The 16,019-nt window shown below is 36.7% G+C and overlaps 1 protein-coding gene across 10 annotated transcripts in view; it reads right to left on the bottom strand.

Moving 5' to 3' along the window:
* LOC128013315 (disco-interacting protein 2 homolog C) overlaps window positions 1-15,716 on the bottom strand; it is a 103,116-nt gene extending 87,400 nt beyond the window's left edge. For 8 of the 10 annotated variants that reach the window (XM_052596222.1, XM_052596221.1, XM_052596216.1 and 5 more), the window contains exon 1: window positions 15,307-15,672. In XM_052596222.1, coding sequence (XP_052452182.1) covers window positions 15,307-15,385 — 79 coding nt within the window. In that variant the 5' untranslated portion in view covers window positions 15,386-15,672. Of the gene's footprint in view, window positions 1-15,306 lie in introns of all 10 variants that reach the window. The other 2 variants (XM_052596219.1, XM_052596220.1) reach the window with 2 other exon arrangements.
* Window positions 15,717-16,019: the final 303 nt, after the last annotated feature.

The raw sequence follows: 16,019 nt of genomic DNA on the forward strand, positions 1-16,019 counted from the left end.
GACCAACTAACTGCAGAATAAAATGTCAACCCAACCCAAGTTCAAGCCATCACATTATCATGGCAAAGCGTTCCTTATTTCACACAACAGACTTACTGTGTGGGGATGCATTTGACAGAACTTCACAGAAGCCTGCATGCCTTCACCCCCACCCACCTCCCACAATTCCTAACGGTTTCTCTCCATTACATTCATATTTCCGCAGCTTTTTATACGACTTTTATACTGGCCACGACAAAGGATTAAAGAAGCTTAGTCTCTCTTTTGAGATTCCGGATTCTCTGTTGGTTTGAAAAAGGGGATTACTTCCAACAAAAAAAGACCACACTTGTATCCCCCCAGTTTTTTTCAGGAAAGAAACTCAACTTTTTGTTTAAAGCCTGGTATTGATTTATTTCGAGAGGCCCATGTGGAAATGACTCTTGTTTTAGAGAGTCTCTCAGACTGAGATCGGTTCTGGTATGCTTCCTGTAATACGGACGTGGCCAGCAGCGCAGTTGTGGAGTGAGAGGTGAGCAGCTGGATTCCTGGAAATCAAGGTAACTGGAGAGAGTGGTCTGGAGTGTCCAAGGCACTGATGGAGGGGTTGGGATACATGGACTCTCCCCTTAGAAAACAGGATGCTCATGCGTCACGGTGCCAGGTGTAAAATGCCAGCGTCTGTCGACCATACCTTGCCAAAACTCCATCCATCATTGATATTCAAATGCACAGCTTTTGAGACCCCCGAAAAAAAACAGATTGAATGAGATTCTTCAACACTTCATTTGTGTTCCATCACATTGAACTTCCATTAAAGTGCGTACGAATCACGAATAGGTTGAGCAAAGCATATTACAGAAGAAATAACATCAAAGATGACCTTTTAAAGGTGGTTTTAGGTGAAGTAGAAGCAATTCAGCATTTTAAAGGGAAATACCACTGCAGTTTTCAAATCTTTGTTCATGAAGATGTTCCACCAGACTTGACGCCAATGATATGACTGATTGGCAGGCCATTTTTAAATATGTGTCGGGTTGTGTGCCATCCAGAAGTGAACTGATGATGGCTTTTAAATTCCAATTTAATCCCTGAATTGAAGTAGCAAAAAGGATGCACAACTGCAGTTAGAATTTGAATGCAAGGAAGTAAAATTAAATTGCATTCAAAGAAATTAACATCCTTGTCATTTTTTTATTGTTCAACAGTTAGAACTTAATATATCACTGAAGCAATCCAATAATCACCTTGGCAATCATCCCATCAATCCAATCCTTTAATTCTGTGGTCTTTTGCATAAAATTGTACATCATTGTAGGCCTGGGCGATAAAACATTATTGATATTTATCAACACTACTTCTTCATCATTAACGATAGCAAATTCTCTCAAAGACGGCATGACGAGAGACTTCTCATACGTCAACATATGTTGAAAACGGTATATAGCTAACTGTTTTAATTTATTCCCTTAATATTTCTCTTTTGGCCAATACATAATGAAAATAAAATGTCACAAAACTTATTTTATTTATTTTTATTGATGACTGCAGTGTTAATATTTTAATTATAGGCCTATAGTTCATTGTATAATAGACCTGTTAATAATAGGCCTAATACAAATAAGAATGTAACAGGCCTACATGAATTGGAAATAGAGGTCTTCACAGTGCACCCGAGGCCCATCGACCCGGGACCCGTACGGGTCAAACACTGATTGTGTTTTTTGTAACTTGCAACTTGTAAAATTAGGAAAAGAAAAGAGTGAGCCAAAAAAAATCTCTCTCTCTCTCTCTCTCTCTCTCTCTCTCTCTCTCTCTCTGCCTTTAGAAGCAGAGCGCACAGACAGTTAATGCAAGTGCACGCATGGTGATAATGCTTGCATACTTGACACACTAATATTTAATATATTTCAAATCAGCAACACAATCTGAGTTGAACTGTCACATGAATGTTTTCGATGACGCTCAAATTGCGTTAAAGCATATTTTAGTTTGATACAGCTAGCTTCAACACTTCGACCGCCAAACCGGGCTTTACATTTTCTCCCATTTTTATAATAATATAAATGAACCGTTTAATCTTAAAGTTTAAGTGGTCAGATTCAGACTCGACGCAGAGCAGAGAGCACAGAGATGTTAGCAAATAAATAACGTCAGCGGCCATGGCATTGCACGAGCGATCTATATTATAGTTCAAAAGGGCAAACAGTCGAAGTTATTATGCGAGTTAACTCGAGTCAGAATGCACAGTTGCATTTGTCATCTGTCACCATGACATCAAGCTGAAAATAATGAGTGGATTAAGCTTGGACTTGGAATAACGAGAGGAATAATATGGATAACTTTCTTGTCGGAGGATTGTAATGAATCACAGGCAGTCAGGTACATGGAAGAGAGACTACGGCTCTGCATACTGAACCGAAAGCCTTGTACCGAATGGTTCAATACGAACACTAGGGCTGCACAAAAAGCATGAAGCATTCTTCTTCTGCTTTATGGCAGATCACAAACTTATAAGTGCATAACTGCCACCTATCTCTCAAATGGACCATTGACATGTTATCTACAATCTCAATTAGGAGTGTCAATGGTCCACTTGAGAGATAGGTGGCAGTAATGCACTTATAAGTCTGTGATCCGCCATAATGAATGAAGAAGAAGAATGCCTCATGCGCTTGCTGCTGTGAAGCGCGTTCACAAGAGTTCAAACAGTTCGGACATTGGGTGAATCAAAGGTAAAAAAAAATAAAAAATAAACTATATAAATACTGTTCAGATTCTTGCACAGACTGATCGTTTTGTGTCTTTACACATCAGTGTATCGTCACATGCCGCAGGGTTTAATCACCGGCTGAAGTAAAAATCATAATTTGTGTTCTGTTGAAGAAACAAAGTCACCTATATCTTGGATTCCCTGGAGGTAAGCAGATAAGCATGTCATTTTCATTTTTGGGTGAACTATCCCTTTATTGATTTTTTACCTTCATCTGATTACCATAAAAAAATAAGACGAACATTTTATAGGGGCCTATTATTGTTCAAAAAAGGACCTTATACAAAAAAATTATAGGTTTAAAATACAGGCCTATGGTTCTCAATTAGCTTTTTTATTAATTCACCATTTGTAAACTGATGTTTACAGTTATTTTTAAAAAATATATATAGCATTTGTATTAAAAATATATTCACTGAATGTAATAAAAAAAATCGAGAATCAAATCAAATCTAGTGTTTGAGAATCGAAATCGAATCGAACCAGGACATCTGAAACGATACCCAGCCCTAACTAATACTTGTATCGTTACACCCCTAATAGATAGATAGATAGATAGATAGATAGATAGAAAACAAAGGAGGAAAGAACACTTCAGTTCCCAGATTGCTTTACCTGTGTTGAATTTCTTCAAATTGCAATTCAGTCAATTCTGATCTCCTCTTCTGATCTCCTTATCCATTTATTGTCTTTCAGATTCAAATTGCATAGTCAATAAAATTCAAATTCCCCTCATGAAATGAAAGACAGGCAATTCATAAATGTATTTATTTTTTGGTCCGTTCACAAAAAAAAAAACATATGGCTTCAGGAGACTTGGAATTCAATTCATACAAACTACAAAGGTGCATTTAGGAATGTAACTGTGCCTGAAGACTATATGCTTTTATTGTAAAAAACTGAATTGTGTTTCTCAACAGAAACTTTTTTTCCAGGTTTGTTAATTAAAATAAAGAAAATAATGACAGAATATTCATTTTGGATAAACTTCCCCTTTAAGAGCACCTCTGACACAGCAGGAAAAAAAAGTATATGTATGTGATTCCTTCAGAATTTTTTTCCATTCGATAACATAAAGATCAGATCCATCAGTAAGGGGGTCCATTATACCGGTGAGACTGGTATCAACATTGAAGTCTTATCTCTGGGCACATGTTTCTCTCTCAAAGTGCCTGGAGTGCATTAAGACACAGATGAAAGAACCAGCTTTTTCCGCCACATTGAAATGAACACCTTAATTGCCAACAGAAGACATGTGCTTAGGATGACGCCAGCAAGGTTAAAACTGCAATGATGGCCGCGATGAACTTATGAGAAGACCGTAAGATGGTCTAGAAAGATTCGTCCAGGTAGCATTTCTAAAAAAAAAAAAAACAGCCACACAAATTCATGCAATATTCATCACACAGCAGACCTCAGAGGAGGAGAACCACACATCAAAATCTGCTCACAAAATCTGCCTCAACCACATGATGTATCGGCAGTGACGGAAAGAGGTTTCAACCCGTTGCATCCAAAAACACACTGTAGATACGTACAAGCTCAGAGGTGCTTTTAAACGTGAATTTAGGTCACGGTGTGAGTCACAGATGTGGCTCAAATAAGCAAAAAAATAAATAAATAAAAGACTCATGACTCGTAGCAAGCCTGGCTGATGGCGAAAGAGAGCAGCTCCACACATCTCCACACTCCTGTGAGACAAAGCACAGTGCATTCTCATACCACAGCTTTCACATGCTCCTGAGCTCTAAAAATGGCCTGCTCAGAGACGGCCTATGAATAGAGCGCATTGTCATCCACAGGCCTTAATGTGTCCACAGTCTCATAGAGGCAGGGCCTCTGGGCTGCCATAGCTGAATAATTAAAGAAGAGTTCTGCATTGAAAGAGTCTGGATCTGCTATGGCTCAATAATCCTCAATCTTTCTTGCTTTCATTCGTTCGCGGTTCCCGAAGCACTAACCGCCCATGATATTGTGTTTGCCTTGGTAAAATGAGATTGTTCCCAAGTCCTTTGGCAAGGGGCTCGTCGATTTGATGGTTTAGATAACGAGCCAAATGATCTGTCAGCATCTGTTGGAAAATATTGGAGAGGATACAAAATATCTATCCTATCACAGTAACCCTGTTCTAAAATCTAGAAGGCCGCCTACATAGAAAGCATTTGCGATGCCCGTTTCAAAAACCACACTACATCGCCTGAACCAAATTCCAAAGAATTTATGTAAATATAGTTAATGGATACAGCAATCCTAGAATTTCCAGAATGTTCGAGAATTTCAACAAGCTCAGCAGAAAATAGCTCACTCTACATTTACCTATATTTCATTAAATACCAAAAAGCACTGATAGGCAAAATAATTTAATGAAAATAAAAGTATAACAACTTAATAATATAAAATGATAAATATAAAATATGTAATAATATGAAAAAAAATAATTCAATGTTAACGTGAGTACTGTTAATTAAATTAAATCAACTATGAATGTACTTATATTTCATAAACTACTGAAAAGCATATAAGATAAATAATTGAATTAATAAACATAGTTATTATTATTGCTTACGAGAGTATAGTGTATTAAATTCAGTTGACTATAAATATTTATATTTCATTAAATACCGAAAAACTTCTGTAAGCGAAATAATCAAAAATATATATATTTGTATTATTTTATTATTATTATAGTATTATTTTATATGTTTAATGTTTGTTTTAGTACTGTAAAACATCAATAAACACATCAGCTAAAACATTAAATAAACAAAATAATAACTAATACAAATAATAGTTTTTTAATGGTTTATTAAAATATTCTGTCATTAGCTTAGCAAAATGCAAAATGTCAAATTACAGAAACTCAAAAGTGGGTCAAAAGTAAGCGGACCAATTGGATTTCCCAGTGGGCGGAGTCAAGTAAATGACTAAACGTATTTAGTCACGGATCACTGAGAACACTGATTATTACACAAACTATTTCTCCTCCGAAAAAGAGCTGTCCGTGTAGGTTGTAGATAACAACCCTCACTATTTCCAGTTTTTTACTCTCCATTAATGTTGTCTCTATGCGATTCAATTCCGTTTAAATCTCAATACAACATTTTTTTCAATTGTCCAACTTCTAGAAAGTGCCTCAGAACAAAATGTAAAAATCTGTGGCCGCTAAAACTTTAACAACCCCTGCTGCAGTGTCCAAAAACACAAAAGAACATTCTTTCCCAAGCAGGGAATGTGAAATTGAAAACAGTGAGCATTAGCCAACTACTCGCTTTTTTATTTTTTTTTATTTCAGTCCGTGTGGAGAGATCCTAAGCAGAGTCTCTTTTAAATATGGCCTTCAAGCATCCCCCTGCTGATATTCCAGAATTTGTCATTGATATTTAAACTTGTACAAAGTCACATATTTGGCAGCTTGCCCTTGGCTAAATTCACGGTTGGGAAGGGCCCGTTACAAACACGCAAATCCCGAATACACTGAACAGTGCCGTTCTAAATGGTATAAATAACAGAAATGCTTTTTATTCTCATTGGTCGGACAGGCATTTGTAATTACAGGTGGCATAATATCCATTCACATTCTCCATTCCACAGGGGTCAAACATGCGCCCCACTTGTCCTGTGTTTAAACAAATGGCTTTAATCATTCAGAAATCATATTTGCTTTTAACATAATACTAATACATTACCTAAAGGTCCCCTATTCTACACTACAATGTCCCTGATTATATCATTACTAAAGTGATTTGGAAGTGAAATCCCAGGTTTGTTGCTGCAATTGATATTTATTCATCAGTGTAATTAGTGAACATTACAGTCATTATAAGAAAGAGCTGAGAAGGGTATAAAAAAAGAATATTGATTCTGGATGCACTTTTATAGGGCTTTTACTTTGCTCCGCAAAGAGGGTAAGTCACAGAAGGTCAAAATTAAAACAAGAAACTTTTGAAATGTTTTACTTTACATGTAATGAATCTAGAATATAAATAAGTTTCACTTTTTTAAATAAGTTACAAAAAAATTTACCTTTTCATGATATTCACATTTTTGGAGATGCACCTGTATATAAACAGCAATTTTATCTCAAATAATACTGCTTGGCACAGCATCTTAAAAACAAGTGACGTAATCACCAAAATATTTATCCAATGCTTTATCTAAAGATGCAACTATTATAAAAGGGCACTATTATTAAAAAACAATCCTGTTGTAAATTCCATATGTCCGTCATCAGATTGTTCCTCACTGTCTCTCACCCATTTCCTTATTATTATAGCTCTATGAAGTATTCACTATGAGCGAAATGTTTAAACTGAGAAATGATACCGATCAAAGCACTGCGGACAGATAAGAGAAAGGGAAGGGGTCTCCAAAGGCTTGGAAACACAAGCACATTGTTCCCGAGCGGTAGTGTGATGTAAACAGAGGACTTGATTGAGACCACATGACTGCATTCCTATAGCAGCTTCAGAGACGCATACAGGAGACGGACAGTAAAACTGCTGCCGTCCAGCTGTGCAACCGTTGTCTGTCGGCTGCAGGATCATGTGACTACGCCACTCTTAACGCATGTCAGCAATTTAACATCCAGGACAGAAATTGTGAGTGGTGCTTGGCCAAAGCAAAATGTTAGGGTATTACTTTAGGTGGTTGCTTACTGACAAAAGAGGTCATAGTTATGTATTGGGATCCTCCTTCAAACCACGCAAATGCATTGTCTTCAAGAACAATAGCACACTTATCATAACAACCATAACAACCAATATGAGCATGAGAAATAGTAAAAATTATGCTTGCACTTGCTAATGAAAGAAATTAATTATGTGTTAAAACAACTTTTTTTTTTAAAGAAAGTATGAGAATAATAATACAAATGTATTACATTGATCAAAAGTGCCAGAAAATTTCAAAATCTTTTGAACTTTCTATTCATCAAAACAAAATCCTGAAAAAAATAAATATTAAGCATTTTCAAAACTTGCAATAATAATAATAATAAGCATTTCTTGAAATGATTTTAATATGCATAAAATATGCTAAAATATCAGCTTTGATTAATTAAATACATTTTTAAATATACAGAAAACAGCTATTATAAATTGTTACGGTTTTTACTAGCCTAATTAAAAAAATGCAACTTTATTTTTTGTCTATACAAACCAATATTTTCATTAGATGGACAGCTGAAACCTCCATCGAAATATCTTCTTTTGTTTTCTGAAAAGAAAGCCATAGAACTGTGCCAATTCTAGTTTTGCAAGTAAAACTTTTTCCTGAACACTCATTGGTCAAATAAACAGATAGTCCGGCCCCAAACTCACACCATCGCTTGAGTCAGTGTTGCTGTAGTACAGAGCAATATTTTGATAGCACCATTCATGTTTACACCTTTCAAGAGTTCTTATAGTTTTCTCTGCATTTAAGGCTTGGATAGAGCAAGTACACATATCGAAACAATTACACACTCCGATTTTAAGACCTAAATGTTGCAGATTTTTTCAGAAGGGTTGAAGATTTCCATCTGAAACAAATCGAGCCTTCACTCTACATGTAGTCATCAAGGTTCACGAAGGGCAATGCAGACATCTGGTACGTTTTAACACCAAACCCAACACATGTGCAATCTAACGTGGTAAAATATTTCACTTATTAAACCCATTCAATGCCACTTTCACCTCCAATTACGAGTGTATCAAGGCTTAACGACTGAATTACAGCCCTTCGTCAGAGTAGTTACCTTAAAACTGGGGGGGGTGAGGTCATGGTTAGAATGCTTGGTTGTGTCCATTAGTACTGGACAATGATGTAATCTGCAGAATTTACACTTCAATTATGAGACTGTGGTATAAATAAATTAAACTGTATAACGGTTACACTGCAATTAACGTTATAATGTTAGAATTAAAGAACAATAAACATAATATATATTACCGTTGCACTTATCTGTACATGGTGCATGCAGTTATTTTTAAGTGGTTGTTGACATCGTCTCGAAAAAGTGATTTAGCCAAAAAAACAACAAAACCAACAATAACGTTACCTATATTTCTTGCAATATTCGTGCATGTAAAGATTCTGATCGATCCTCTTGTTCATTATTCTTGGGGTCTGAATCTGCTCTAATTGATGTCATATTGACGTCATCCTTGACTATACCGGAGCAGACAGAACTTGCTGCTTTGGAAAGGGGCGTGGCAGTACTGAAACACTGTCTAAGCTGTTCGCCATTCACAACGTACTGGGACAGCTAACCAATCACAAACCAGTAACTAACTGAGCCATTTGTGCCAGACTGGGGAGAAAGGAATTGTAATAATGTAAAATATGCGCAAAATAATAGTTAATAGTTTTGTTTCATTTTTTTTTGTCAAATACTGTGATTTTCATTATTTTTCTGGATTCCATTTGAATGGTTTCATAATATTGTAATAATCTCTATTTAATTGATTTTATAAAAATGTATTTCAGGTTTTTAAAAATGTATTCCCCACCCTCCAACCATTTAAATTACCATAAACTGGAATAATTTTAATTATATTCTAATGGGCCACTTTGTGACATCACAAACCCAGAAAACAACATTGTAGTCCAAACGAACTGTTCGTTGTAGTTCCAGAAAAGGGATTTTTTTTTTAATCTCCCTTTGGAGTGGACTTTGGGATTTGTAACTTTGTAGATCTTTTTTTTGCCCAAACATAACTTAAAATTAGTCACTAGTACACACTCACTAAAATTCAAAAAGTGAAAAAGCATAATAGGACCCCTTTAAAACAGAGTCTAGAACAATTAAAATGGGAAAAAAAACAGAACGCATAAATTTTTTTGCGGAATTTGGAAGAAGTTTGGGTAAAAATAAAAAGGGGTGTTTGGAAATGGAAAAAGAAACAATGCCCTAGTTACACACTTTCAGCTGCTACAAAGAAGCAAATAATGTTATTTCGGGAACAAACGAAACACCAGGTATCTCCCTTCCTATTTCCTTTACTTTTTCTCTAATCGGGACAGGCGGCAGGTTTGGAGGAAATGAGCTTACACCTTTCGCTTAATGGTGGGGTTAAAGGTCAGCGTGAGCCGGATGTGGTTGCAAAGCGGTCAGCAGGCCAAACAGGCGCTCTTTGAAGCAGCTGTGTTCATGATGAATGAGGGCTTGGTTACAAATGCAGCATTTACAAGTTACACAGTCATACAGTTAAAAATATGCACTCAATTCCCTGTATAAGAAATGTCCTCCAAGAGCAGGAACAGATTTAGCTTCACTGAAGCTGTGGAGCAAGTCGACAAGGTGTGAAATTGTTTACTACCTTTCATAAGGCAATAAGTGGCTTCCACGATAATAAATGGTTCAAATTTGAACGTTTATTAAGTGTCTGTGAGTCTCAGTCTATGAATAAAATCAAGCAGTTTAAGCTTGGACTGGAATGAAATGGAACAGTTTGAGCTTGTCCATACGTCTCCCTCAACATCGATGGCTCCAGTTATGCCACATCGGACTGATGTTGCAAGATTATCTCGTAGGCATCCGATGATGACACTCTTCCAACAGAGACAACAACAACAACTACTACAACGAGAAAAATGACATGCATAACATGTGGGAAACTGGAAGTCTATAGGCATGTACAGAACTTGTGTAACTCTAGTCTCGGTATCATATTATTAAGGTTATCAGAAGGTAGAGCATATGAAACACATGCTAACAAGATTTCCAAGTCTCTTGTGCGACTGCAATTTGTACAAGCTTGTGAAATACTATATGTTTGTTTAGACAAAGCAAAACAACTTTGTTTGACTAGTCCTCTCAATTAGATCTTAACATCTGCTTTGAGTGGGGAGCGGGGTCACAGGGTCAACGGACAACAGTGATTGGATGAAAGTGGCGGATAAGCAGTTTGGAGGTCAGTCGGATGACATAATCCCACAAGTCTAACAGCAGTCAAAGGAGATTTGCGGTAATAGATCTCCTTTATCATGCCTCATGAAGATGCAAGTGCAGGTTTGCTTTCTTAAATGGTGTCTTATCTCATGAAACCTGTCAAGAAAGAGTCTCGAAGTCATGAAGAAAACGAAGTCTGCATTGTGACCTAAGCACATTTTCAAAGCTCTAAAACAAATCAATATTTTAATGTATCAGGATGTTGTATAAGGCATGTTTTAGTTCATTAACTTACATTGGATCATGAGAAAGTGAGATATACAAGGATGTGATGCCGTAAACAGGGAAGTGCTGTTTAATATTCATTTTTCAATGGAATACTGGGAGTGGGGGAAAACCGGGACTCGTGGCATTTGCTCCCACAGAGACTAAAGAGCTGGAGAGAGGAAGTGATGTCAGCTACAGCATCTGTTAATAGCTTCTATAGGTAAACAAACCATACATTCCCTACTAAACCTTCACAAAATTAACCAAAAGCTAGCAAAGACAAATACAGGATTTAAACTGTAGGTAAAGCAGTGAGATGCCATCTGTCTGTCTGTATTATGCCCAATAATTTATGGCATTTGGCAAATGTCATGATCTCCCCGTGTCCAAGCACAGGTGACTGGCAGTGACACAACCTCAGCACCGCTATCTTGCACCGCACGCGGCGCCTCGACCCCACAGCACAGCCCCTGTCAGCTCTCATCAGAGCCCCTCACATACCTCACAACATTCCATCACTTCCTCTCTCTTCTGCATTTGCCATACAGGAACACTGGCTAAATACTCAAAAAATCCAGCTTCTTTAGACTTCGGAATAAAATATTTCAATATACCCCCCCCCCCCATTTTAACATATATTAAAATGTAATTAATTCCACTAATGGCAAAACTGAATTTAGCAGCCATTTAGCAGGTCACATGATCCTTCTAATTTGCTGATTAGGTGCTTAAGAAACATTATTATTATCAATGTTGCTGCTTAATATTTTTGTGAAATTCCTAACACACTGTTTCCAGGATTCTTTGATGTATTCCTTCAAAAGAACAGCATTTATTTGAAATAGAAACCTGTTGTGACATTAAAAGCCGTTGTTTACTTTTGATCAATTCGTCCTTGGTGAATAAAAGCATTACATTACGACCCCTAACTTCTGAACTTCTTTATACACACACACACACACATACTTATATTACTTGTACTTATACTACCTGATACTAATAAACTATTTCTACTTGTTCTTCTAAAGAAAACTTGGTTCTTTGGAGAAAGATCTTGACTTTTGTGATGAAACATTCCTAAGTTACATAAATCTATGAATATTAAAGTCAAGGGTGCAAAATGAGATCAACAAACAAAACATAATAAAACATCTTCACATACAGATACAGTCATTTGTGCTGACATTCTCAACAGGCAAGTCCTCAAATCAGGGTCAGATAGGGGTTCTTTTCTTCCACAGCCAGCATGCCCCGTGTTTAACAACTTAACCTTTTCACTTACTAACAGTTTTATCCTGAGGGTGAAATGAGATCCATTCAATCCTTTATTTGGCATGAACCAGACTAATACTGAGTTTGAAGAATCAGTGTCCATTAAGAGTCTGCCAACATAGACAGAAGACCACTGAGGGAAACTCTCGACAATCTGGGGATGATTTCCAAACCATGTCACTCAAAATCGACGTGAACAAACCTAACGTAAAACATGCATAGCATTAATAAAACGAGGATGGAGTTACCAATGGAGGCAGCGAAACACACAATACATTTGTTACATTGTAAACCAATGCTACAAACACAATATTGTCCTTAAGGGCATTATAGGTCAGCAAACAGACGTTCGGCAATTTCCAGGCCTTTCATCCAGTGCCAACACACTGAGATAATCACCTCTCCATGAGCGCAGTGCTAAACAGCATCACAAGCTAAGCTGGAATGGCAAGGGAGCATCTTATTTCTACAAAGACAAACACCAACACAAGCAGAGGTTCAGAGGAATCATACAGTGCTGCAGAAAGAAGGAACCGAGCCAGAATATTCCCCTCCACCACAATCATAAAGTGAGGCAAAACGTTTAAATGCAAAACGAGCTGATTAAGGCTAACGAAGCTTGAAGGGCGGCTAAAAATACTCGTGTCCACTTGCAGACTGAGCAGCCTGTGATCATCTTTAAGTGAAGTATGGCTGAAATTACGTTTGGCTCTGAATAGAACGCAAAAGATGTGTTTGCCATTTGAGCAATCAAAATAACACACACTGCCATTCTAGAGCTGTTTACAACTACAAAACCAGAAATATTGAATTAAAAATGGCTTTCAGAAATGAAGGACTAGTTTAGAGTGTGACTTTTGCGCAAACCATGAACTAAACATTTTGAGTTTTTGACATACCTGTTATGTAAATTTAGACTAAAGTGACAAAGAGTGACATGACTTTTGTTTTATCGAATTACCATCCCATAATAAACACTCAAGCAGCTGTTGCTTTGGCTACCCCTTCAGGCAAACACAACTAATTTTCACAAATGTCTGTTAATTTAGCTGAAAATGTTCATTTAAAACAGCTTAAAACTGCTATTCTAAGATAGTTTAAAGCTGGTTTTCAGTTGGTCTCTCAGCTGGACAGCTTTCAAATCCCTCTAAAACCAGCCAACTTAATTAAGCTGGTTTAAGATGTTTTAAGCAGGTTTGTAATCTAACTTTTTTAGTTACTGATACACCAACTGTTGACATGTAAAAGACAGTTTAGAACCCAAAATGCCTTCTGTAAAACAGATTTAACACTAAACAAAGATTAGATGTGATTTATCTGCCCAATAATCCCACTGACTGTCATTTTTTTTATATAAAATGATGCTGTTTTTCACTACACTGGTTGGTGCAGGCCTGCTGTCTGCTAGAACTTTGAGGCAGGGTTAACAAATGCACGAGCACTTATTGCCTTAAATGGTTCAGATCTACACACAGCAGACAATCGCACATGCCACACACAAACACATATTACAAAGGACCACCAGGCGCTAGAATTAAACGGGGAAAAGGAACATTAGCAAACAGTTCAACTCAATTCTGTTTGCTTATGTCAGATTCCAAGATTCTCATCATGATACACGATACAAATATTACATGCCTGTGTTTCTGGATGACACCAAATCACATAGTGCTGCATTAAAAGCCATAATAAAATTACCAGCTTTGAGCCACTAATTACTGGTTTGGCCAATACTGATACCATTCATTTATTTTCCCCTAACTAACAATTTATTGGTAGACCCAATGTTAAACATCCAATAACCAATGACGATCCAAGAATTGGTAAATAAACAATTTACAGCCCATCTCAAACTAGTATATACGTGTACGTGTGTGTGTGTGTGTGTGTGTGTGTATATATATATATATCTATATTTGTACAACTATTTTTTGACTAAATATGCATAGTTATTATATGCATTATTACACACATTTTATATATATATATATATACATATATATATATATATATACATATATATATATATATATATATATATATATATATATATACATATATATATATATATATATATATATATACATATATATATATACATATATATATATATATATATACATATATATATATATATATATATTTATATATATATATATATATATATATATATATGTGTGTGTGTGTGTGTGTGTGTGTGTGTGTGTGTGTGTGTTTTAAATTGGTTTTAATGTTGTAGTCTAATAAATGAAAATTTGGGGGAAATTCCTGTATATTTGCATTATGTGTCTTTTATGTTTCAAATGCAATGAAAAATCTGGTTATGAAATAGAAATGGAAACAGAAAACTATAATTAGATAAGTTTGGAGTTATTCGGCATCTAAACAAAAATATAGGCTACAGTATGAGTCATAAGAAAAATTATATGAACGTGGCATCAGACAGAATGAAACTTTGTTGCTGTCATGACATGCTGTCATATTACATATTTTCAGACATCCATTATTTTGATGTTTCTACATTCATAATTCCAAATTTAAAGCCAAAACTCTATTAATATTTAATTATTATATGTATGATATCCTGTGTGAAATTAATTTAAGCAGCATCTAAGCAGCATCTTTTTGTGGTATAAATGCAGCTTTAGATGCAGCTTTTGCAGTGTAAAGATGGCATATTTGGCGATGCAATTGTGGGGAACTGCTTATTTACCTAACTGCTGGTGTACTGAAGACATTACACTGGCATAAATAACAACACAGCCACAGAAATGCAAAAATATCACCGGGTACAGGATGATTCCACGGCGGTATTTAGACTGTGGTCTCTAGGGACACACATTTTCAAAATCCTAACGGAAAAAAATCAGTTCTGAAGTCTTTGAATGGTTTCCTCAAGGTCAAATAGATACATTGTAACAAAGAAAATGCGGCGGGAGTTACAGCAAACGAACGCCTTTCTGAACACAACCTCAGCGCTGCTGCGGGGATAATAATTGGCTCCAACATCTGGTGCTGGTTGTGTTGGTATGGTGGTGGGATTTGGGGTGGGAGGAGGAGGAGATGAGAGGAGGGGGCCGTTAACGTATCCTCCGCAACAACCGTATTGTCGAACGAAATAAGTCATTTATAATGTCAACCATACCTTCGGATAGCTCCAGCTCCAGCTCAGCCAATCTGGCCCTCACTTCCAATGGAAGGGGCAGCGCATCACGGTCCGCCATTGTCCGTTCAAGGGGGTAAAAATCACTCTCGTCCTCTTTCTTCGACTCTTTCAGCGCTGCTGCCGTTTCTCCGCGTCGCAGCGGTGCATAAGGAGGGCTGCGGGAGACGCGTGTCCAGGAACGAAGTGCTCGGTGCTCGGAGATTTTCTGTGCCTCTCAACGAAGCCCCGCCATATCTGAGAGACTCCGCCGTTAGAGTCAGCAGTGTAAGATGTGGACTGTCAGTGCGCTGAAGCTCGCCTCTCGGAGCGGTGTGTGTGTGTGTGTGTGTGTGTTCGTCTCTCGAGCCCCTCTCCCTCTCTTTCTCTCTGTCACTCTCTCATGACGCAAGGCAGTGATTTCTAAAGCCGCTGGGGGGCGACAGAACGACTCTGTTTATGTTTCCATAAATAATCATTTCATAATGACAATACCTGTTCAGGTTACATTTATATTTAAATAAATAAACATGAACGTAAATAACATTTTTTTAAAAATGTTAAAACCAATCAGCTTGGAATTAAATTGATCAAGTGTCAGTACATTCGTAAAAAAAATCGTAATATTAAGCAACTGTTCCTAGCACAGATAGTAAATTACGGAAATAAATTACATTTTAAATATATTCAAATAAAAACAAGTGTTTTGAGTTGTA

This window comes from Carassius gibelio, chromosome B24, assembly GCF_023724105.1.
Source record: "Carassius gibelio isolate Cgi1373 ecotype wild population from Czech Republic chromosome B24, carGib1.2-hapl.c, whole genome shotgun sequence".
NCBI lineage: Eukaryota > Metazoa > Chordata > Actinopteri > Cypriniformes > Cyprinidae > Carassius > Carassius gibelio.